General features: G+C 32.8%; 2 protein-coding genes across 2 annotated transcripts; both read right to left on the reverse strand.

Annotated features, from left to right (window-relative positions):
* Positions 1,927-9,403, reverse strand: LOC109724840 (ubiquitin-conjugating enzyme E2-17 kDa-like). Its single transcript, XM_020253779.1, has 3 exons — positions 9,280-9,403; positions 4,327-4,548; positions 1,927-2,452 (listed from the first exon to the last, which is right to left on the reverse strand). Exons 2-3 carry the CDS (start codon positions 4,540-4,542, stop codon positions 2,222-2,224), a joined length of 447 nt encoding a protein of 148 aa, XP_020109368.1. The 5' UTR covers positions 4,543-4,548; positions 9,280-9,403; the 3' UTR covers positions 1,927-2,221.
* Positions 18,170-23,521, reverse strand: LOC109725205 (GPI-anchored protein LLG1-like). The gene is made up of 3 exons (XM_020254307.1): positions 23,300-23,521; positions 23,113-23,169; positions 18,170-18,830 (listed from the first exon to the last, which is right to left on the reverse strand). Exons 1-3 carry the CDS (start codon positions 23,388-23,390, stop codon positions 18,457-18,459), a joined length of 522 nt encoding a protein of 173 aa, XP_020109896.1. The 5' UTR covers positions 23,391-23,521; the 3' UTR covers positions 18,170-18,456.

Consider the following 24,118-nt stretch of genomic DNA (forward strand, 5'->3'; position numbering starts at 1 on the left):
GTGATTTTATTCTCACTGCTACCACTATCATCACCTTGCGGCCGCTGAGGTGACTTTTCCGCAACAAGCAAGGCCATATGGGGATCAAGAAGCGTGTGCTCGTGTGTGATTGTGTGTGTGAGAGCGCGTTAGTGTAAACTAGAGTTTGGGAGTGTGGAAACGAAGAGAGAAAGAGGGGTTTTATAACATATATATATATTTCCATATAATTCCAATTCTACTCTGACTAGTAGAAATCAATAAAAGAAAATTCTATTTGAATTGCAATCCTAATTGTACTAGGAATCGAGAATTAAACTGCTCCCAATTTCAAATCCGCGAATCCGCGTCCGTCTCTCCTCCGGGATTAGGATTAGGATTTCACTCCGCGGCTGATCGTTCTGCGCCATTGCTCCATCAATCCTTCTCCTCCTCCTCCTCTTCTTCTTCGTCTTCTTCCTCGATCCATCTCCTCCTGCTTGTGATCCTCCTCCACCGACGCTTCCTACGGTTAGGGTTAGGGTTAGAATTAGGGTTTGGCTCGGGGGTTCGGTCGCCATTAACGTCGCCAGCTCTGGTTTGGGTTGTTTGTGAGGGAGAGGGGAGGTTTTTTTAGTAGCGCGAAGCTCTTCTCGCTACAGTTCAGGGACGTCGATGGTATGATATTCGAAATTTTATGTGAATCCGAACCCGAATCCGAATGAAACGGATATATCTGATACTAAATAGACATGAATTCGGATATGGATATCAAAAATAAAAATCCAACGGATATAAATTCGAATATGAATTTTGACTGTACCCGACCAGAATCCGACCCGAACCCAAATTTATTTTATATTATATATAATATATATAAAAATTTGATGTTATATTTAAATTTGTATTTTAAAATTTTAAATTTAATATAATATATTTTGAAATATTGAACAAAGAAATAATTATTTTGGTTTCAAAATTTCGGGTTCGGGTTTGGGTTCGGGTTCGGGTCTCAGATTTTCTATTGGGTTCATGTTTAAATATGAATTTTTAAAATCCGTCGGGTTCGGATTCGGATTTGGAGTCGGATTCGGGTTTTTGAAAATCCATCCCGAATCTGATTCTATGACATACGGTCGAGGTTGAGATTATTGCGCGCACCTGGTGCATGAAGCACCCACGATTTTAGGTTTTTTTTTTTTTTTTTTCGGAAAAGCATCATCATTACTTTATTCTCTGGGTATGGTCTGTTCGAAAAATATATATATATATATGCCTTTACTGCTTAGACTTATTTTTTACAGATAAAAATGTCAAATAATTACTCTTATAAAATTAAAAATATTCTACAGGCCCAGTGGTCTAAAATCCCCATCCCAAATGTCAGTACACCGTTTGGCTTTGGAAAAGTGATTTTGGAACAAAAAATAATTTCCGGCTTCTAAAAGTTTGGTAATCACACTTTCAAATTTTGGTTCTAATTTTTAGAATTAATTTTCTGATACTCGAAAACCAATTCTTAAAATCGATTCTGAATTTGGATCCAAAATTCAAATTCTTATTGTTTTGATTTAGACTCAAATTTTTTAATTTAAATTCAAATTTTAATTTAAAAAATTTTAAATTTTTATTTAAAATTCAAACTATAAATTTAATATCAAAATTTATATATTAAATTTAAAATTTAAAATTATAAGCTTTGGTTTTCCAACTACCAATTTAAGATTTTAAAAATTTAAATTTATAATTTAAAATTTTAATTTTCCATATTCCTTTTTATTTCTCATCAAAAGTAACACACGATAGCAAATGTATCTCGAGTAATAACACCACCCTTAAAAAAAACAAGGAAGATCCCAAAAAAAACAAAAGAATTAACACTCTTTCAACCATAAACCTAGCATTAGAAACACTTTCAGAATTAAAGTAAATTCTTATTATGTCAAGATCAGATCCAAGAGAGGAGGTTGAAACAAGAAAAATCTTCGGCAAAACTACACAACACCATCATGCAAGAAAAGTCCAGATTCAGAAGCTTACAACATAACAACACACTGGTTCAGTCTTAAGGGTTGTAATGTTAGGGAAGACACATACATATGCCGTGCCTTCAAGATGCCAAATTCTTCTTCTAATCTGTGAAGAGTATATCACAACCGTCGTAATAATAATGAAACAAGAAGAGAGCGTCTCTCGCTTCTTTTATCTTACAACAACATAGCCGTCTACAATCTTATCTTACAGAGGTTTTGCTTTGTCGGGCTCAGCCCATAGCGTACTTCTGGGTCCAAGCACGAGCTGTCTCCTCATAGCGGGACCGCTGGGTCTTGTAGAGGTGCGCGATCTCGGGGACGAGAGGGTCGTCGGGGTTGGGGTCGGTGAGGAGGGAGCCGATGGAGAGGAGGACCTTCGAGATGGTCAGCGCAGGGCTCCACTGCTCCTTGAGGATGTCGAGGCAAATGCTGCCGTTCGAGTTGATGTTCGGGTGGTACACCTAACATGATTTAGTGCATAATCATATTACTACTACACTGACGGCTGCTGTCAGAGCAAGATTACTCCTACAGCTCATACTGCTTGTTTTTGCCTTGGATGGGACTTGTACATAAGGGCTGTTTGAGTCGAGCTGTTTAAAAAGCAACTACATTTTTTTTGAAAAAATATATATTTAGCATTGCAAATTATTTCGACAGCTACACTTTGAAGCAACCAGCAGAAGCTTTTTAGTGCCCATTTGGTCTTAAGCTTCTTTTTCTGCTACTTTCAACACATATAATAATGTTCTGCAGAATGAAGAATACGGAAGCAAAAATGGACTTTTTGCTTCTACTTTTGCTTTTGTTGTATTGGAAAGTTAAAATGAACTTATAAGCCTGAAAGCTGAAGCTTCAATGTTGAGTTTCTGCTTCTCCTGCAAGAAGAAGTTGTTAGAGGGAGCTTAAATGTAAAAGCTGTAGGGTTTTTCCAACAAAGAGGCAAAATGGAACTTCTACTTTTGAGAAGCACATTATGGCTTTACTATACAGTCAGAAGATCTGATTTTGGTTTGCCAAATGTCTACCTTCTGATTTTCCAATTCTCGAGTAAAGAAAATATTCCAGAAGTCAGACCACATAGCCAAAACACTAGGATATTGCACTAAAATAATACGTAAGAACAAATTTTCCAGTAAACTATAGATATTACACTTGTGAGTAATTTAAACATCAATAACATTATGGCAAGTTGAGAAAAAGTTGGCGCTGTAATTTGGTGACAAATATTAAACAAAGGAAATGCATCAATCATGGTTTTCACAAATCACGCTGGATACTACTTAAAATGCATGCTACAAATATATGGCCCTTTTAACTGCTTAAAACTGTAAAAGACAAGGTCCATCCAACTTTCGATAGTTTGAGGACAGTCAATAGGTCAAAGCAAGTGCATCAGAAAGTCACAACTTAAAATAGTTTCACTTCAATTATCACCCATTATCAAGACGCAAAAGATAATATCAACTAACCTGATGAAACCAGCAGCAATTCAAGGAATACTCGCAAAAGACCAGCTTAGTTTTAATATATAAATAGTTCGCCAAGGTCAAACATAAGTGCTTCCGCCATGAATTCCATGGCATGTGTGATTCGTTACGGAAGCCTTATTTGAATTATTCTTAGATGGCACATGAAAAATTAATTAGGATTCCTCCAATACAAATTAACTGCCTATTAGATTCCGCAGCTTTGAACACACGAGGGACCGGAAGAGGCAGTGGAGTTTAAAATAGGTGAAAGCATACAGATCATACCCGATCTCTAACACATTTTGAAAGAAGTACCTGAACTTAATATATTCTGATTATACTACCTAACCTTACATAATTTTTTGTTAGACTTCATAAAATATCAAATGTTTTCATTCTACTACCAACCCTACAATGTTTGTAACATTTTTTGACAGCATATTTCGAAATACTCTGTTGACAGTAGTCCAAATACTGTTACATTAGGTAATAGAACAAAAACGTTTTTAAAAGTCAAATATCTATTAAAGAAAAGGAAAAAAAAACTGTAAGGTTGTGTAGTAAATTCAGAGTATTTAAAGTAGAGGTGCACTGTAGTTCAGGTATGGCCTGTATTGTCACCGTTAAATATTCATAAACAAGCAAGCAAGCAAGCAAGCAAATGCAAGGGTTCATAGGTAATATGATTGAGTTTTGGTCATTAGGAATGTTTCACAGCAGCTCTCTAGGCCTTGTGTGATTAGGAATTAGTATCCCTTCACACGCACCCACAATTAATTTGGTTAGATGAGGTGCATGCATGCAATTTCCGAGAAAAGGAGGGCAAGTAAAATATATAAGCATAAGAACAAGAGTCCTGTTACCTTGGTCTGGAAGTTGACCTTAGGAGGCTTGAATGGATAATCAGGAGGAAAATGAATCTTGATGAAGAACACCCCACCGGCATAAGGGCTATCAGTGGGTCCCATTATTGTTGCCTGCCAATGGAATAGATCCTCTCCGACAGGTCCAGCGCTGCACGAAGTTGGAGGATCTTTTTGCAAATCCAACAATTCCTTCTGAATCCTTTTGCTAGCCATTACCTCCTGATTTCAAACAGAAAACGAATCAAAGAGAGAGACAACTTAACCATGCACATAAAATATGTGCCTGATAAACTTATTGTTATCAAATGTTCTCTTTTCTTTCTTTTCTACTATTTCGGCAGCACGTTTAGATCTACAGTTATGACATGCTAGAATCAGTGTGCTTCCAAGTATAAGATAAAGAAGAAAGAAGAAAGAAGAAAGAATAAAGAAGTAATTCCAGAAGCAAGTTGAACCAGCACATCTGCAAGTAGGACAAATTACTATTAGCTAAACCAAAATTAACAAGATTTTAGAGGCATTGAGTTGAAGAGTAATTACTAATTAGCATGCTAAGCAGCTCAAAAGGCAAAAATATAACAAAAAAGTGAAGCCTCTTGTGAGGGAAGAACTCTGATATTCATTATAGTACTATATCATAATTTAGTAAAGGATTATAATGGAACATCAAAGTTAGTTACTTAAAACATTCATCTACAGTTATAAAACTGGTTAAACAAGTGATGTTTTATGCGCTTCCGAGATCACATGTGCAAGCAACACAATTGTTAGACAATTCTGGTATTACCAAGGTATAAATTAGAGCTATCAATATAGCTCGCAGTTTTGAAGCCAGCTCATGTTCGACTCAATATTGACTTGAACTTGGTTCGTTCGTTTATTAAACGAGTCGATCAGAAGCTCACTTTTTCATCTCAAGAAATAAACGAGCCGAACACAAGCTAGCCCCTACTCACCTGTGCTTAGCTCGACATAGCTCGAAAATAAATACTATATAGAGAGAGAGAGAGAGCTATGCTTCTATGCTTTCGAAAGTACGGAGGCCTCCGTGCTTGTAAGTTGTTTTCGATGATGGATAATTCGATTCGGCGATCGTCTCTGTAAGACATGATCTACGCTATTGGAACTATTTAGAAACCAAATTTCATAATTTTTTAACTTAATTTGCCTAGTGAACGAGTAGCTTCAAAATGAACGGCTGAAAATAAAAATCTCATAAAAAATAGTGATAAAAGACAAATTTTAAATCGGAAGTATTGTTCTTGCTCTTGATATTAAGTAGAATTTTCAATTAAAGTTTCATGTAATTTGGATTCTTCTACATCATTGAACTTACAAACGTGCCACATTGGCCGTTAAAATAGTCATTTTTTAGACTCTTTGATCACTTGGTAAATTATGTCGAAAAATTATGATTGGTTTCTAAATTGTTCTAATAGCATAGATCATGCCTAATGGAGCCGATTGCCAAATCGGATGCCCTATCATTAAAAACAACTTACAAGCACGAAAGCCTCCGTACTTTCGAAAGAATAAGAGACGTACTCTCTCTCTCGCTCTCTCTCTCTCTCTCTCTATATATATATAGAGAGAGAGAGAAAGAGAGAGCTAGGCTGGTATACTATCGGTAGCACGGAGCCCTCCGTGCTACCAAGTTGTTTTCAATGATGCAATTTCCAAATCGACGATCGGCTCCGTTAGACTTGATCTACACTATTGAAAGTATTCGTAAACTAAATTTCATAATTTTTCGGCATCATTTCGCTAGTGATCAAAAGGTCTCAAAATTGATAATTTTAATGGTAGATGTGATACGTTTGTGAATTTAACGGTGTAAAACAATCCGAATCTGACGAAATTTTTATAAAAAATTCTTTTCACTATTTAGAGTAAGATCAGTACCTCAGGTCTTAAATTCAAGCCTTTTATCATCATTTTTTATGAGGTTTTTATTTTCAGCCGTTTATTTTTAGACTACTCGTTTGATAGGTAAATGATGCCCAAAATTTATAAAATTTAGTTTTCAAATACTTTCAATAGTGTAGATCAAGTCTAACAGAGCCGATCGTCAATTTGGAAGCCGCATCATTGAAAACAACTTGATAGCACGGAGGGCTCCGTGCTACCGATAGTATACCAGCCTAGCTATATATATATATATATATATATATATATATATAGAGAGAGAGAGAGAGAGAGAGAGAGAGAGTAGGGCTACTATACTCTTATGAGTATAGAGTCCTTCGTACTCATAAGTTATTTTCGATGTTGGGGTTTTCGAATCGACGATCCACACCGTTAAATATGATCTAGAGTATTTGAAACTTCTAGAAAATAAATTTCGTAATTTTTTGAAATCATTATAAAGTCCATCAAGTGGGTATAAAATGAACGGTCAAAATCGAACGACATCCTAAAAATGGATGATCGGATCCTTCAATTTAAGATCGGAGTTATTGATCTTTATTTAGATAGTGAATAAAATTTTCTATCAAAAATTCAACCTATTCCGATTCTTTTTCACCGTTAAACTAGCAAATATTTCATACCGGCCGTTAAAAATTGTCAATTTTGTGAGCTTTTGATCATAAGGTATATGATATCGAAAATTATAAAATTTGATTTCTAGAAGTTTTAAATGCTCTAGATAATGTTTAACGGTATAGATCGTCGATTCGGAAGCTCTATCATCGAAAACAACTTATGAGTACGAAGGCGATCGTACTAATAAGAGTATAGTAGCCGGACTATATAATATATTAATTTTGAATTGATATGTAGCAAATTTAAATACTATTTTAAGTTTTTAATTTTTTTAGCATTACATTAACATTAACATTTTAATACTAATTAGTAATACTAAGAACAAAAGCAAGCATCAATAATAATAAATTACTAATTATACTAATTATAGTTAGTATAAAGATTTTATAAAAGTATAATTAAAGTTGGCTCGAAATAACTTTGAGCAAGATCAAATTAATTTCAAGCTGAAAACGGGCTGGATTATGCCATCTTATTTTAGTTTCAAGCCAAACACAACTAGGCTCGAATTATTTTCGAGCTGATCTCGAGCTAGCCCCAGGTTGCTCATGTTTGGCTCATTGAATGTTGTAGTTCAAATTATTAGATTCTTCAAGAAATACAAAAAAAAAAGGAGAGTATAAGCAAAACTTGCATTTCTTTATATATTTTACACCATTTTCAAATACACGTTGAAAACAATATTGAAACTCCATGATGTTTATTCAACAAAATATGCAAATTATTAGATTGAGGCATGAGTAGGGTTGTGCTCCGGGCTATCCGGCGAGACCTAGATTTTCGGGCTGGTTTGGGCCACAAAGTGGCCCGGCCCAGCCTGGATTCTAATCAGGGCCATGCCAGGCCGGGCCACCTTTTTTTGGATTGTGGCTCAACATGGCCCATGGCCCGGATCAGGCCGGGCCTGAAAATGGCCTATTTAACTATATTTTTCATTTTTTTTATTTTTATATTTAAATTTTATTTTTGAAAATTTTTACTACTGATTTTATAAAATATATATAGTTTTTTATTAATAAATAAGTTTTAGATGAATTTTTAGAAAAATTATTTGAAATTTAAATAATTTAAATTAATATTTGAAATAATACATACAAAAAAAAATTAAAAAAATGCATTAGAAAAAGAAATAAATAAATAAATAAATGGCCCAGCCTGGTGCTTACTGCTTAGGCCCAGTCCAAAATGGACCAGGCCACACCCAGCCCTGTGGCCCAGCACTGCCCACATTTGGATGTGGGCCGAGCCGTGCCGGGCCACCGGTCAACAAGTTGCAGCCTAGCATGGCTCGCACCACCAGGCCAGGCTGCAGGCCGACTGCAAATGGGCAAGCATGGCTCGCAGTCGGGCTGGTTTTACACCACTAGGCATGAGTAATCTATAACTCACACATATTTTTCCATCAATAATTTGCTTTCGGCAAAATTTTTAGCCTGCTAGATATTCACAAATTATTAATAAACTAACTAAAGGTTCTGTTCTGACAGTGCCACCTTATTGGCCATCAGCCTTCTCACTTTAATTCTTTTTCCCCCTTATCATTTAAACCATTTATTTTCCAATTTGTTAAGCATGTAAATATCATGGCGCTGTATTGATAAGAGTTTGCCAAAATGGAATTGAGTTTCAGCTCATTTGGTCTCTTAACAAGCTAGCATCAACATATAATGAGAAGATGTCAAAGGAACTGCTCTCAATCGCTCTCTATAATCATCTAGCAGCTGAAATTAATAAGCAACTATCGATGTCCAGTTACTTGCACCAATATTTGATTAGATTGACCTCTGAAGAACACTGGATCTCTGAAAATTAGGCATATAGGTTGCATAGATTGGTATGCTAACATTATCAACTGCTTAAACTACACTAAAATTTTGCATCAATGGTGGTAAATGAGTCCTAACTTCACATTTTACCTTGTGTATTCACATCAATAACCCCACACCATCAATAATCCATCATCATTAGGTTAACAATTCTCAACAGAAATTAATTAATTTGGCTTACGAGCATCTGGCTTTTGGCCTCAGACCAATCCAATCAAGCATTCAAAGAATCACACAGCTTCTACAAACCCAACTGGTTAATATACTCCTCGTCCGAAACTTCTCTAACATCAAATTAATGCAAAAAATCCAACAAATTCAACAATATGCGTACGAAAAGAAGGACTCCAATCCAACAAACACTAACCATATCTCACCAAATCGGTTCTTCTACTCTTAAATTCATCACAACGGGATCAATAAACAAGAAACAAAAGGTAATTTAAACAAAAAATCCTAAAACTAAACAACCCAAAAAAAAAGGCACTCCGATCCTATAGAAACCCTATGTAACCCTAATCGATCCGGATCGTTAAGTATGGAGCTGGATTTAGAGAAGAAGAAGAGGGGATTCTCTTACCGATTATGAGAATCCGATAGAGGGGAGGTCGATAATGGCGGATTAGGGCTGGATCTCTCTCCTCCGCCACCGAGAGAGAGAGAAAGAGAGAGAGAGAATTAGGGCGCAAAAACCGGTGGGAAAAGGAAGGGGAAGGGGAATAAATAGCGGGTCAAAATGCGTGGAGACCCCTCAACTATACTAAATTTACAAATAAGTATCTCCATTTAAATTTGTTTTATCTTATACGCCATTATTTTTTCATTTTTATTTGAGATTTTTGAGTTGTGAATAAAATTATTAAATTTGGTGAGATACTAATAAATTCGATGAAACTTTTTCATTAATTATATTAAAAAATGTAAAAATGCATGGAGATCCACTCAACTGTAGATCATTCCAAAATAGCCCCCTCAACTTCTTATTTTTTTAATTTAATTTTTTATATTTAGTTAAAGCTTAAAATCTCACAAAACTTAATGGCCTTATTAGTTATTAATTATTAATTGACCCAGTTTTATTTGCCAAAAAGTGGTTAAAATCATTAAATTGGGTAAAATCACTGTGAATTTGATAATATTTTCAAATTCTATGGCTAAAATTATTATATTAAAGGATTAATTTCATACAGGTCTCTACAAACATAGTAAATTACAAATATATCCTTACAAAATTCAACTTTCATACGTTGTTTCTATAAAAATCTTAATATTTTCAAATATGTTCCTGCCGCTAGAAAATTTTAGCTAACCATAAGTTAAATGCTTAACTCTAATTAATTTATGAGATAACTTGATATTTTTGCCTTTCTCATATTAAACTATTTTGGTTTTTTGAAGGGACATATTTGTAATTAAAAATTAACATTTTACTTAAAATATATACAGTTCTATAAACGATAACAAATCAGAGGGACATACTTGAAAATATTAGAACTTTTATAGAAATAATTATAAAAGGTGAATTTTGTTAATAACATATTTGCAATTCACTATCTTTATAGGGACATGAATGTATTTAATGTTATATTAAAATATTAAAAGTCAAGGGATCACAATCATAAAAAAAATAATAATAATAACTATGGGGGCTGTTTTAGAATGGTATATATTTGAGGTGATCTGTGTACATTTTTACAATCTTTTTTCCTTAATTTAATTTTTTTTATTTAAGTTTTTCTAGTTAGTTAAATAAAAAATATTATCAAATTTTATAGTTTTACTCGCTAAAAAGTGATTAAAGCTATTAAATTTAATAAAAAAACACTCACGACTTTACTCAAAACTTTTCATTTAATTATTAATTTAAAAAAAAAAAGAAGTTGAGGGACATGTTTCAAAATAATCTATAGTTGAGGGGGCTTTATACACTTCTTGCCTTTTGACTTGACCCGGTTTTGTGTGGTCCCATTCTCCCAGCCCAGAAGATTCCAATGGATTAGGGCGTAGACCAGGTCCACCACGTCAGCTAGACAGGACCAATCAAAGTACCTCAAAGTGCGCATTTGGTTGTAAATTATTCGGTGCACATAGTGTACCACGTAAGCGACGAACCGAACGTGTAAGATGCACACACGTTGCTTACTCCCATTGGCAGTGGCGTTTTAATGATTGATTCACATACCTGGTCTATAGACCCGGTCCAGGAAATATCTCCACACTCTCGCGGGTTACAGTTTCTTGGGTGTTTATATATATATATATATATATATAAAATAATTTTTAAAAAAGGGATAATTGCGTAAATAACCCCGCGAAGTGGAGATATTGCATATTAACCTCTATAAATTATAAGATATCTTATATATCCCTACAAAATTTAAAAACTTACCAATATGTGCGTAAATTGATTATTTTGTCTTTATTTTGATCCGCCGTGGCAATCGTTTTCAATGATGAGATGCAACTCTATCATCTTTTATTAGTAAATTAAAATTATTTAATTTTGCTTAGGTTTCTTTATATTATCTATAATTGCAAACAAGGACAAAATAATCTTTTTTTTAAGTAAAATATAAATGTCTTTTAACCGGTCAATGAAAGTATTTGTCAAATTTCAAAGTCTTGCAGGGCATATTTTTAATATTTAAAGTTTGGGGAGACAAACATACAATATTTCTTTTCTTTTTTTTTTCTGAATTCAATATAATAAAAAATTAAATACTAACACACAAATTTGCGTTGAGTTAGAATAATTCTAAGGGGTTATTTAGTTGCACGTAACTGTAAATTGTATTGCAATTGTAGCCACTCAGGTGTTTATTTTGATGCATTTAAATTTACTGGTGCAATTACAGTTGTACGAGTAGGCTCAATTACAATAGTTGAAGCTTGCGCTCGAATTTGGCCACAGTTTCAACTACAGCACTTGGAGAGGAATAATTATTACTGAAGATAAACTTATCTTTCTAATGACTTTTGTAAAAATTCGTAAATACAACTTCTCAGCCGAATGCAACCAAGCAAGTTATTTATACATGCAACGCTTCCTGCTACATTCAACCAAAATAAAATGCGTATAATTATAAATACTGTATTTTCAACTGCATTTATCTTCAAATGCACTGCATTTATAAGCATGTCAAACCAAGGAAGCCCTAAAAGGAGTCTAGCTACTATTCTTCTAGGAGGACAAAAGCCTTCACCCTCCTAACTTATTTTAGATGATAGGAATCTCGAATCGATGATCAGAACCATTAAAATTGATCTAAAATATTTATAATGTCTAGAAACTAAATTTTATAAATTTTAAAATCCGTTATCAAATTCATTAAAGAGTCGAGAAATGAACCGTCAAAAATGAATAATCTTGTGAAAATACATATTAGACTTTTTTAATTCATGATCGGAATTATCAAAAATTCAAGTTGTTTAGATTATTCTCCACTGTTAAACAAGCAGACGGCTCATGTAGGTTGTCAAAAACTGTTGATTTTGCGATTTTTTTTTATCACTATGTAAATATTTTTTAAAATTCATGAAGTTTAGTTTCTAGATACTTTAAATATTCTAAATCAACTTTAACAGTTTCGATCATCGATTTGAAATTTCTATCATCTAAAACGACTTAGGAGGATAAAGCCATCCGTCCTTCTAAAAAGATAGTAGATGTATTTCCCTATAAAAGTTTTTTTTTTTTTTTACCCACTTTGTTTATTTCATTTAGAAATAAATTTAACTGAAAATGTGAATCAACTAGAATTTGAATCTGGAACTTCGGGTACCAACCACCAACCCTGAAAGTTTTATTATTTGCATACTTCTAACTCTTTTTTTCCATTTATCTCTATTAAATCTTAGGCATCTAAGGGCTATGGTCCATGAGTGGTTGAAGGGCATGAATAATAATACTTTTGGAAGTATCCCACCAAATATTAAACAAATTTCTAATAAGAAGGATTTTGTGACAACTAAAAGATATGATTATTCTCAATTGATCGATCCTTATCCAAATGTCTTTATCAGAAAGAGTTAAGCTTTGTATGGATATGGAGGTTTTTTTTTTTTTTTTTTTTTTTTTTTTTTTTTTTTTTTTTTTTTTTTTTTTTTTTTTGTGGATGGTGAAATCAACCAAACACATGAGTTTAGTATCCTACGCCAGAACAAGTTTAGTTTATAAGGTCCCCTTCACAGTGTGATCAATGCTATATGTATATTTATATATAGAGAGCTAGGCTCTCGCTCTTTCAAAAGCACGAAGATCTCTATATTTATAAGTTGTTTTTTATGATGGAACATCCGATTCAACGACCGACTTTGTTAGATATGATCTATGCTGTTAGAACTATTTAGAAAACAAATTTCATAATTTTTTCATTTTGTTTATCTAGTGAACGAGCAACATTAAAATAAACGGCTGAAAATAAAAATCTCATAAAAAATAATAATAAAAGATTTAAATTTTAAATCAAAAGTATTGTTCTTGTTCTTAATATTAAGTACCATTTTCTATTAAAGTTTTATATAATTTGGATTCTTTTACACCGTTGAACTTACAAACGTGCTACATCGGCCGTTAAAATAATCATTTTTAAGACCCTTTAAAATAATCATTTTTAAGACCCTTTGACCACCTGGTAAATAATATAAAAAAAATATGAAAATTAGTTTTTAAATAGTTCTAACAGCGTAAATCATACTTAATGGAGCCAATCATACATACATGAACTATAGAGTAAGTCTCATATGCTTTCGAGAGTACGGAGGCTTCCGTACTTACAAGCTGTTTTCGATGATAGGATATCCGATTCAATGATTGGCTTCGTAAAATATGATCTACATTATTAGAACTATTTAGAAACTAAAATTATTTAGAAACCAAATTTTATAATTTTTTGACATTATTTACTAAGTGATTAAAGGGCCTAAAAAATAACTATTTTAATAGCCGATGTGGTATATTTGTAAGTTTAACGGTATAAAATAATCCAAATTATATGAAACTGCAATAGAAAATCCTACTTAACATTAAGAGTAAGAATAATACTTTCGATTTGAAATTTGAGTCTTTTACATTATTCTTATAAGATTTTTATTTTCAGCCGTTTATTTTGAGATTACTCGTTCATTAGACAAATGAAATCGAAAAATTATGAAATTTGGTTTCTAAATAATTATAAAAGCATAGATCATACCTAAAGGAGCCATCAAATTGAACGTCTCATTATCGAAAAAAAACTTATAATCACGGAAGCCTCCGTGCTTTTGAGAGAGAGAGGCTAGGGCTACTATACTATTACGAGTATAAATTCTTTTTTACTCATAAGTTTTCGGCCGTTGGATAAAAGGATGTGCGATTAGGATAATAGTAATTCTGGATTAGGTTGATAATGGTCCCCTAGGATTAAGTGGGTAGTTGGTTAAATAATATGATCCAACGAGTAAAAATGGTCAAAGGGATAGATCTAACCACCAAAAACTTATGAATACTATATATATATATATATATATATATATATATATATATATATAGCACTCATAGGAATAAATGCGTCTACAGGGGCACAGGGTACACAGATTGTGAATTCATAGCACTGACCAATCACGTGTCAGAATAAGCAGATTAATAAATATATAACACATACGGAAATGTGACATTTACTTGGCTTGGATATCAAAATTACTGAATCTACTCTTGTTTGTCGCATTAGGAAACGACTCAGAAGTAGTTTGGAACAGTGTAACTAAACTGCATACGTAATTGACCAAAGTGAAAACAGTAGTTTCTGTTATTAAATGATCATAGAGTCAGGACTTTGGACTTTAAAGAGTTTTCGAATCAAATCTATCAGAAAATGTCAAAAAAACTCTTAACAATATTTAGCCAGTAAATAATAACCAAACTTAATTAACATTTGTTGTTACAAGTATATATCCTCAGAGATTGATCTCTTTTGAATAATCGCATGGAGATCGAATGCGCGTGTTTATTAGTTTCAAATTAACCTTTGCATGATCATTTGGGTCGCAATAATGTAGCTCACGATTGTTAGTATATATTTCTGGGCTTATTTTCTAGTAAAAGATCTTTCTAATAACATAGCATTAGAGTTGATTCTAAACCTTTTTGTTCTGTAAAGTTGTGGATTCAGTATCTAACTACCTTTGGCATTTAACAAGTTAAAGTTTCATCTCATATCCTATCTCACCTTTCAATTTTATGTGCCTACTACATCCATCGTGTACGTGAATGAGAGTGTTAATATATGTACGTTAACGAGAATGAGGAGGGTACCTGCAAGGAGAGAATGGGTAGGGGAGGTGGGTCAGGTTGGCGTGCAGCGCTCTCNATTTAAATTTCTGGAATAACAATTTATAAACATAGTGTGTGTTTCTCTGTATATATATAAATATAGTTTTATAAACAATTTCTTCTACTATTTATTTTTCTTTTATTTACTGATTTATTTAAATTATTTGAATAGATTTATCTCAAATCTTTTTCACATAAATCTTTACAAAATAATTTAATTATTAATAAACTGTTATATAAATTTATGTTGCACATATACCAGTTTTAATTATTTTTCTTTAAACATATTTAATTATTAAATTATTTTTAACATAACTTTTACTTAATCAATAATTAGACTTATAAAACTATATAAAATATATATAAATATAAATCAAAATTTATTATTAAAATATTTTTATATCCGCAGCGTCGCGCGGGTCTTTCACTAGTGTGGCATTAATCTAATATAATTCTTCTTTCTCTAATTATATAAATTTAAAATATATAAATTTTTATACATAATTTTTAAATAGTTTAAATTTCATGGCCAATTTGCATGAAAAATTCACTAATTTTGGGCTTTTGTAAAAGTTGACAACTTTTTTCGATTTTGCATATTCAGATTGAAATTTCAGCAAACTAATCAAAATACCTTTATTATTTTTTTCTCTCGTTCTTTTTTTTTTCTCTCTCCAAAGAAGGCAGGGGAGGCGGAGGCGGAAATAGCCCACCTCGCCTCCGCCTCACCTCCACCTCGCAGCCCTCGCCAGTGCACTCCAACCCTCCTCGCCTCCGACCCTACTAAGGCTGCGTCGCCACCTTCTTCTCCACTAGGGCACGACAACGTCGAGACGCAGGCTCTTCTCCTCCACCGCGCGTCAGAACGCCGAGACGTTGCCGGGGGCGGCGAGATCGCCTTCGACAACGTCGCGTTGGTTGCGATAGAAAGCAAGGGAGAGGTGATGACAAAAAAAAAATTATGAATAATAAAAAATAAAAATTTATTTTTTTCTACAGAAAAGATCAAAAAATATAGGAGAAGAAAGAAGATGATGAAATTGCACTCTTAAAAAAAAAATTACACTGTTTAAAAAAGACTTGCACTGTTTTAATAAAAATTACACTATTTCATATAGAAATTATACTTTTTAAAAATAGACTTTACATTCTTTAGGCCAGGATTGCACAAGTTATGAAAATTTTGCACGATTTATGAGAATTGTTGACTTAAATAGAACAGTATTCTACCCTATGGCGTGAGGCTGGTTAGGCCGAGTCACAGTCGAGACACTGCACTAGAGATAATAAAGTTAAGGTGCAAATAAATATGGTGGCAAATGTAAGAGTACTATAGGTCTATAGGCTACTTGTATGTAAGGTCAATCTATTGCCACGTATCATGGCAGCGAAAGAAGCGTCCCGATCGAGCCCCAAAAATTTGAACTCACACGCAACTTACACCAAATTAAGCACGTTTCAAGGGGACTAATACTAGAATTCTAGTGGTCGTGAATGTGCGAGGACTATATATAGGCTAATTAATAAATTGCACGTAAGGTTTATTGTACTGTTACAGTGTCACGTATCACTTTCATAGTGCGACTACCACAAAGATATTTTTATTTGTGAATTTTAAAATATTAACCAATTTTTTTTTGCATCATAATTAGCTAAGCGGATAGAAAAATCATAAGCTTCCATTTGATTGGGGTATAAGGAGGAATTACTATTCTATTCCTTAATTACGGATTATCATTCCTTAATAACATATTATTCCGAGATAACATATTAACGGGTGGGATTAGCAATCCCTCCTCTTCCCCTGGAATAGAGGTGGGAATAGCTATTCATATCCTTATTTAATTTTTAAATTTAAATTATAAATTAAAAATTTAAAATTTGTAATTTTAAAATTTATAATTTATAATTTGTAATTCTAAATTATAAATTTTAANATATATATATATATATATATAACTTATCTGAACTATGCATCATTTTGAATTAGCTACCAGACGTTTCGAACTTTTGATTCTAGTATCCAATCTTTCGATTTATTTTATTTGTGCCAATCAACGGCACTTGAACTTCAAATTTTGAATACGTCGTTTATCTTTACGGATTTAATTAGTTCTTGCAAGTATAAACTCATTAAAGTAAGTAATTAGCTTAAATTTTGAAGTCAATATATTACTGACCGATTCAAATCAAACAAAATAAAAATTTAGATAGTAAACTTAAAATTTTGGAAGTTTGGATTATTGATTCAAAGTAATCCATACTTTATATAAGTTTTGTATATATATATTTTAAAAAAATACTAAAACTACCCAAAAGAAAATTTTAAATCCTTAGACATATATAAAATTTACACTTTATATATTAAGATGTAGAGCTAGACTCCTATACTTTCGAAAGTACGGATGCCTCTATGCTTGCAAATTATTTTCAATGATGGAACATTCGATTCGGCGATCGATTCCGTTAGACATGATCTACGCTATTAGAACTATCTAAAAACTAAATTTCATAATTTTTTGACTTCATTTGTCTAATAAAAGAGTAGCTTAAAAATGAACGGCTGAAAATAAAATACTCATAAAAAATAGTAATAAAAGACTCAAATTTCAAATCATGATCTTGCTATTGATGTTAAGTAGAATTTTCTATTAAAATTTCATATAATTTGGATCGTTTTACACCATTGAACTTAAAAACGTGTCACATCGATTGCTAAAATAGTTATTTTTGAGACCTTTTAATCACGTAACAAATAATGTCGAAAAATTATGAAATTTGGTTTCTAAATAGTTTCAATAGAGTAGATCATGCCTAATAGAACTGATCGTCGAATCGGATATCTTATCATCGAAAATAACTTACAAACACAAAATTCTCCGTATTTTCAAAAGTACAGGAAACGTACTCTTATAATATTAAAAACACCATAACAAGTCCTTGTCTTAAACCTTTCAAAATGCCTCGCGCCTCCAATTGTATAATATTAAAAAAACACAGTTCTCTGGTAACTAATAAACTCCCCAATGTATATTTCCTTAATTCCAATATACATGGCACAAAAAATAAAAAATAAAAAAAATAAAAAAAGAGCTAGCGTGCATAGAAAACTTGTTATGATTGTCTCTCTTGAATAATCTCAAAATCCCAATTTCGAGCATTTACACAAAATGGAGATCTTCTCATTTGATCACATTCACCACATTGCACCCAAAATGTCATACATAACCAATAATCACACTATAATGCACTTTCATTTGTGTACATAAAAACTTCGGCAAATAACAATTCACACGATTTTCGCCGTAATCTTCATAAAAGGAAAACAACAAAACCCCAAAGCCCAGATACATTAAATATTTGCATATCATCGCGCAAACCGTTAGGTTTTAATACAACTTCACCTGCGATTACATTACTTGTAGTTTATATAATCGACTTTCGTCTTTAGTACATCGAGAAGGCCATTAAGAACCCTAAGAAGGAGATGACGACGACAGGGAAGCTGTCGATTCTCCGACCTTTACGAGCAGCATTGGCATTAACGGCCTTCTGCGACTGAGAGAGCTCGGGAGGGCACGAGAGCCCTTCTTTTCCTTCTCTACACTCGCTCGCGAAAAGGCCCGGAGGGTACTTCCCATATAAGTTTATGTAGCTGAACATCGTCGAGGCGCAGTCGTTCGTGCCGTCGTTTAACTCATCGGAGTATGGGCACGCGAATTCCTTGAAGGCGGAACAACACAACGAGGCCGGGTACTGTGGGCCCTTGCATTTGCTTGTTATAATGGTGTAGTTGAGGAACTCGAAATTCACCGGGCAACCTGATTACCGGGAAGAATATATGAAACTTTCTAAGTATATATTTTATGACCATTACTGCTTCAAAAGTTAGTTTCGGGTGGTAAAAACGTACAAAACTTACTTGGACTATGGAGCATTTTGAGTTGGCTACCAAACCTTTCAAAATTTTGATTTTACTACCCAACCTTTCTTTTGTTTGATTTTAGTCGGTCAATGACACTTCGACTTCAAAATTTGAATGCGGTGTTCTTCTTTACAAATTTAGTTAGTATCCTTTATGCAATTCTCGCAACCATAAATTCATTAAAGTAGTCAACTTAAATTGTTAAGTCAAAGTACCGCTAGCTGACACAAATCAAAATTTTGAAACGTTTGGCAGCTAATTCAAAATGGTCTAAAGCTCAAGTTTATATATTTTTATCTTTTTAGGTTTTGCAAATTTGATCCTCTTTTGTCCATTTTTGCAACTTCGAACTAGTTTGTGGAGTAAAAATGGTCACTGGAAAAGATTGTCATAAGCATATATGCATCAGAAGGATTCCCAGGGGTGTTGCTTCAGTCCATACAGAGATTTTGGTCCAAAAATGAAAAAAGAAAAAAGAAAGAGAGGATCAAAGTTGCAAAAAAGAAATCGCCTTCCATGGATCTACTACTTGAAGTGACTAGATTTCTATTGAGTAGTTAGCTTGATGAAGTAGAGATCAACATAATACCTAATTACATGGCTCAACAATTTAAATGAATTCACATATACGATCGGCTTTACTTTAACCCTAATAAATAAAGTGTAATTACACCCTACTACACTGTAGTTTAATGTTATTTTTCTTTCCTACACTGTAATTTTTTGTTTTGTTCAAAGACACCATTGGACTATCATTATCTTGTCAATCTTTATACCGTCCTTCAGGTATATTTTCATTTGCTGCCCTACACTTCCTCCCCCCCCCCCTCAGAAACATCATTAACCTTTCGTTTTCTCGCCAATTTCTATACTACCATCAGCAAACATACTATTTTAGACAAAAACTAATAACTTTATTACCAGGCACTGGTTAAATAGTACGAAGAAAGCAAAATGAGTCACCAAGATAGAATCATCGAAAGCTTCTATCGAGTTATTTTCAACTATTTTACCCGCAATATTTAGAATTTTTCTTTTTTGTTCCTTGTCGACACGGGCCAAATAATTCATGGCATTCTTTGCCAACTAAATATTTCATCGCATTCTTTGCTAATTAAATTATAGCAACAGCAATAAGCTTGGCTTAGTGGATGTATGGAGTAGCTTCTAAAAAGTGATTTTAAGTCCAAAAGTGATTTTCGGCTTAATAGAGCATTTGACACATCTACTTCTGATTTTTAGAATCAGTTTTCTGATTTTCGAGATCCAAAATCAGAAGTAGCTAAAACCTGCTTCTCGAAATCTGATTCTGATTTTGAACTCAAACGTCAAATTTTTATTTTTATTTTAGATTCAAATTTTAAATTTAAATTCAAATTTTAATTTTTAAATTTTAAATTTATATTTTAAATTTTAAATTTCAAATTTTAAACTTATAAACTTCAAATTTTAAATTTTAAAATTTAGATATTAAATTCTCAATTTTCAATTTTTATATTTATATTTTGAATTAAAAGATCAAAATTTAAATTTCTGTGCAAATTTAAAATTTAATATTTAAAATTTTAATTCAAATTTTAATTTTTAATTTAAATTCAAATTTGAAATTTTTAAAAGTAAAATTTAGTAAAAAAAATTATTATATGCCAACATCAAAAAAAAAAAATTGCTAAACAATTTTACAAAATCACTTTAGAAAAATCAGTTTATATCCAAACTCGGTCAAACACTCTACAACTCTTAACCTAAATCAATTCTCCAACCCAAAATCAATTCTGCAGAAATTACTTTTCCAGAATCTAGACTAAACAGACCCTTAGGGCTCCTCTATGCCTACAGCTAGGTTCAAATGATCTGCTATTTTAATTACAGAATAATATCTAATAAGTTCTTCAAAACTTCAAAAATATTTTATTACCCCTGGATGACCAAAATACCCATGTTGATTTCAAAAAATTTCTTCAAATATCCCCTTTTCCTCCAGGGTTTACTAATGGGCTTGGGTTTTAAAAAGGTTTTTTGGGTATTGAGGGGTAAATTTGAAATAATAATAGGGAAAACTTCAAAAACCCCCCCCCGTGGTTTCGTGGTTTCTCACTTTGCCCCCCTGTGGTTTAAAGTGTATCAAATTGCCCCCCTATGGTTTCGTTTTTATCTTTTCGGTAGCTTTTTCATTAATATTTCATTAAATTATATACAAAAAACTTCAAATACCCATCTAAATTTATCAAATATTCACTTTTGTACCCTTTAATTTTAACTTTATTACTAATTTAAGAAATAAAAAATAATGAAATTGATAAGAAAAAGAGAAAAAAGAAACCACAGGGGGGCAAATTGATACATTTTAAACCACAGGGTGGCAAAATGAGAAACTACGAAACCACAGGGGGGTTTTTTGAAGTTTTCCCATAATAATAGTAAGGGGCAAATAAGCAAAAAGCCCCTTTAATTAAATTGTTAGTTGGACGTGGTTTCCAAATATGGGAACTAAATTTTGCATGTTAGAAAATAACTTAATTTAGCTTTACAACTTTCATACTATAATAAAGTCCAGTTATGTTTTCTCATCTATCACTATCCACCCAAAAAGGATTTGTATGAAAATATGATACAACTGTCAAAAGGGAAAGAGAAAAAGAAATACAACTTATAGATTTGACATGATCCTGACCATACAAACCTAATCGAAGTAATCTGACTAAAACCAGACCATATTAATTCAGAATAAATCTGTATCAGATTAGAGCAGATACAAATTTAAGAAGCAATATCTACCAAAATTCGACTACACTGATCGCTTGCTGAGAAAAATCAACATTGTCCCGTGACATCAATTATTTTCTTAGATGCACTTGGCATGCAGAGATGCTTTGGATGGTTTCTCGACTATTTGTGCAAATGATTTGAACATGTCTTTTATCTCCAACAATTTGTTTGTACTAAATTCAAGATTTTCTGGACCAATCTTTGAAGTGGTTAATTGCTTGTCACAAGGTTGTTCATATTACTAAAATATATAGTCGTGATGAATGAAAACGTGAAAAGTCGCATTTTCAGAAAATAAAACTGATGCAGAAACAGCTAATCAGCTGCGGAAGTATTCTGAAATGTCAAGGTGGTGCTTGGTTGAGAAATTTGAGATTGGAAATGAGAAATCCTGTGCTACCAGGAGAACACATTAATATTCCTACTCTAGGGCGGAATAACCAAATCGAACGAACAATGTTAGGAAGAAGAGTAGAAATGGCCAATACCATTTCTTTTTCTTTTTATGCCATCACCACTACTACACCCAATACACTTACTCCACTGCCAATGGTTGTCATCACCACTACCAACTCCGTCGTCCCCAACAACACCCTTATCGGTTTCCAATGCCATAAACCGCTATCATGATCGCTCCTCGCACAATTATTATTGGAATTGAGTGGTGTTGGTTTTGAATCGGGTTTCAGGTCGCCCATGATGGACAAATAGGACTTCTAATCCCAAATCTAATCAACTACCATTAAAAGAAGGCAAAAATATGCGACAATTCATTCAACTCTAGGCCATTTTGAAATAGACACCTCAATTTTGTTAAGATTTTCATAACTTTTGAATAAAATATTTGTAGACACCATTCTCTGGTAGCTTAAACTTTTGAGGATAAACAACTATTTCATATAATTTTACACGGCAACAGAGCAGAAAGTCCTAAATTTGAGTCCCCTAACTTCACTAAATTTCCTCCATTTAATTATTCTCCATCTTGGGCGGTTGGGCCTATAAAAAAGTCTTGAGCCCAGATGTTTCATGTAATTTAACAATAACCCTCAACCTCTAAATTCATATAATTTAAGTTATCTACATAGATTAAATTGGATTTTTCGTCAAATTAACAGGGATTCCATTAAATTTAACTGTTTTGAACACTTTTCGAATTACGGATTCAATTAACTGTGAATTACTGTGATAGCTAATTCCTACAAATCCCCAATTCAACTAAAAACAACTAAAAGAAAACGAATCGAAATTACAGAATGAAAAAAATTCATTTAAAAAACCCAAATTAGACATTCAACACATTTGCTTAACACCGTCTAAATCGATTCAGGTATTAAATTAGGAGCTAATTTCCTAAAATTAGCACAAAATTTGGCCATAAAAAAAGGGATTTTGTGAGATGAGCTCACTCTTTTTGGCTTGTAGGAGGCTCCGACCAGTGGATCCGTGAGATTGGAACACATCACCTGATACATACATCATAACACAAAAAATTATCCAAAATAAAGAAAAACTCACATAAACCGTCAAAAAAAAAACCCTAAAAAATTGGGGAAAACAGGGGGGCGACAAAAATGGGGAAATTGAAATTGGTACCGGAGATGGAAGTGGCGGAGGCGAATCCGATGAAGAAGAAGAGAAGGAAAAAGAGAAGCGCCTGCGTTGAGGCGCCATTGCTCGAACCCATTTCTCTCTCTCGATCGAATTCAAAGGAAATCGAAGAGGAGAGAGAGAGGTAAAAATCGTACCTTAAGGGTTCATAGAGAGAGAGAGAGAGAGAGATAGAGAGAGATAGAGAGGAGAGAGAGTGGTGGGACGGAGAACGCGGTTAGGGAAATACGCGGCGAACCGTACATAATAACGGAAGGGCCAAAAATATGAAAATTAAAATTAGGCTAAATTACAGAAAACCCCCTATAAATACTAGATTTTTTACTTTCATTCCTGACTTTCAAAAACTTATATTTTGGCACCTTAAAATTCTAGAAATATTTTCAGGGGAATACAGTGTTAATGAATAGAACAAAATAACCAAATTACCCTTATTTTTTTTATAAAAAATAATTTTTAATATATTTTTGTAATTCTGAATGACAGTTTTAGAATAAATTATAAGAAATTGATAGAATAGTGACGGAATAGTGATGGAACCCTGACGGAAGAGTGCTAAATATTGAGGGGTAAAATATATGCTTTTAAAAGTTACGAAGAAAAAGTAAAAAAGTGAGTATTTACATAAGGTTTTCTGTAATATAGTTTAGAAATTTAAAAAAAGGTAAATTTCAATTTGCCCCTATGGTTTTAGCAAATTTTTACTTTAGTATTTATAGTCTAAATAGTTGTACTTAACTACTCTATAATTTATCTATTTTTATTCTATTATTCTATGGTTTAAAACTCAATTATACCCTTTAC

The sequence above is a fragment of the Ananas comosus genome, linkage group 19 (genome assembly GCF_001540865.1).
Source record: "Ananas comosus cultivar F153 linkage group 19, ASM154086v1, whole genome shotgun sequence".
Lineage (NCBI taxonomy): Eukaryota > Viridiplantae > Streptophyta > Magnoliopsida > Poales > Bromeliaceae > Ananas > Ananas comosus.

What these genes read in the sequence shown, in the direction of transcription:
- LOC109724840 (XM_020253779.1), bottom strand. Translation starts at nt 4,542, where the DNA reads ATGGCTAGCAAAAGGATTCAGAAGGAATTGTTGGATTTGCAAAAAGAT. An exon ending in AGGTCAACTTCCAGACCAAG is followed by an intron (nt 2,453 to 4,326) that starts GTAACAGGACTC and finishes AAATCATGTTAG; the next exon opens with GTGTACCACCCGAACATCAA.
- LOC109725205 (XM_020254307.1), bottom strand. Translation starts at nt 23,390, where the DNA reads ATGGGTTCGAGCAATGGCGCCTCAACGCAGGCGCTTCTCTTTTTCCTT. An exon ending in CTCCGCCACTTCCATCTCCG is followed by an intron (nt 23,170 to 23,299) that starts GTACCAATTTCA and finishes TGTATGTATCAG; the next exon opens with GTGATGTGTTCCAATCTCAC. An exon ending in CCTCCTACAAGCCAAAAAGA is followed by an intron (nt 18,831 to 23,112) that starts GTGAGCTCATCT and finishes CCCGGTAATCAG; the next exon opens with GTTGCCCGGTGAATTTCGAG.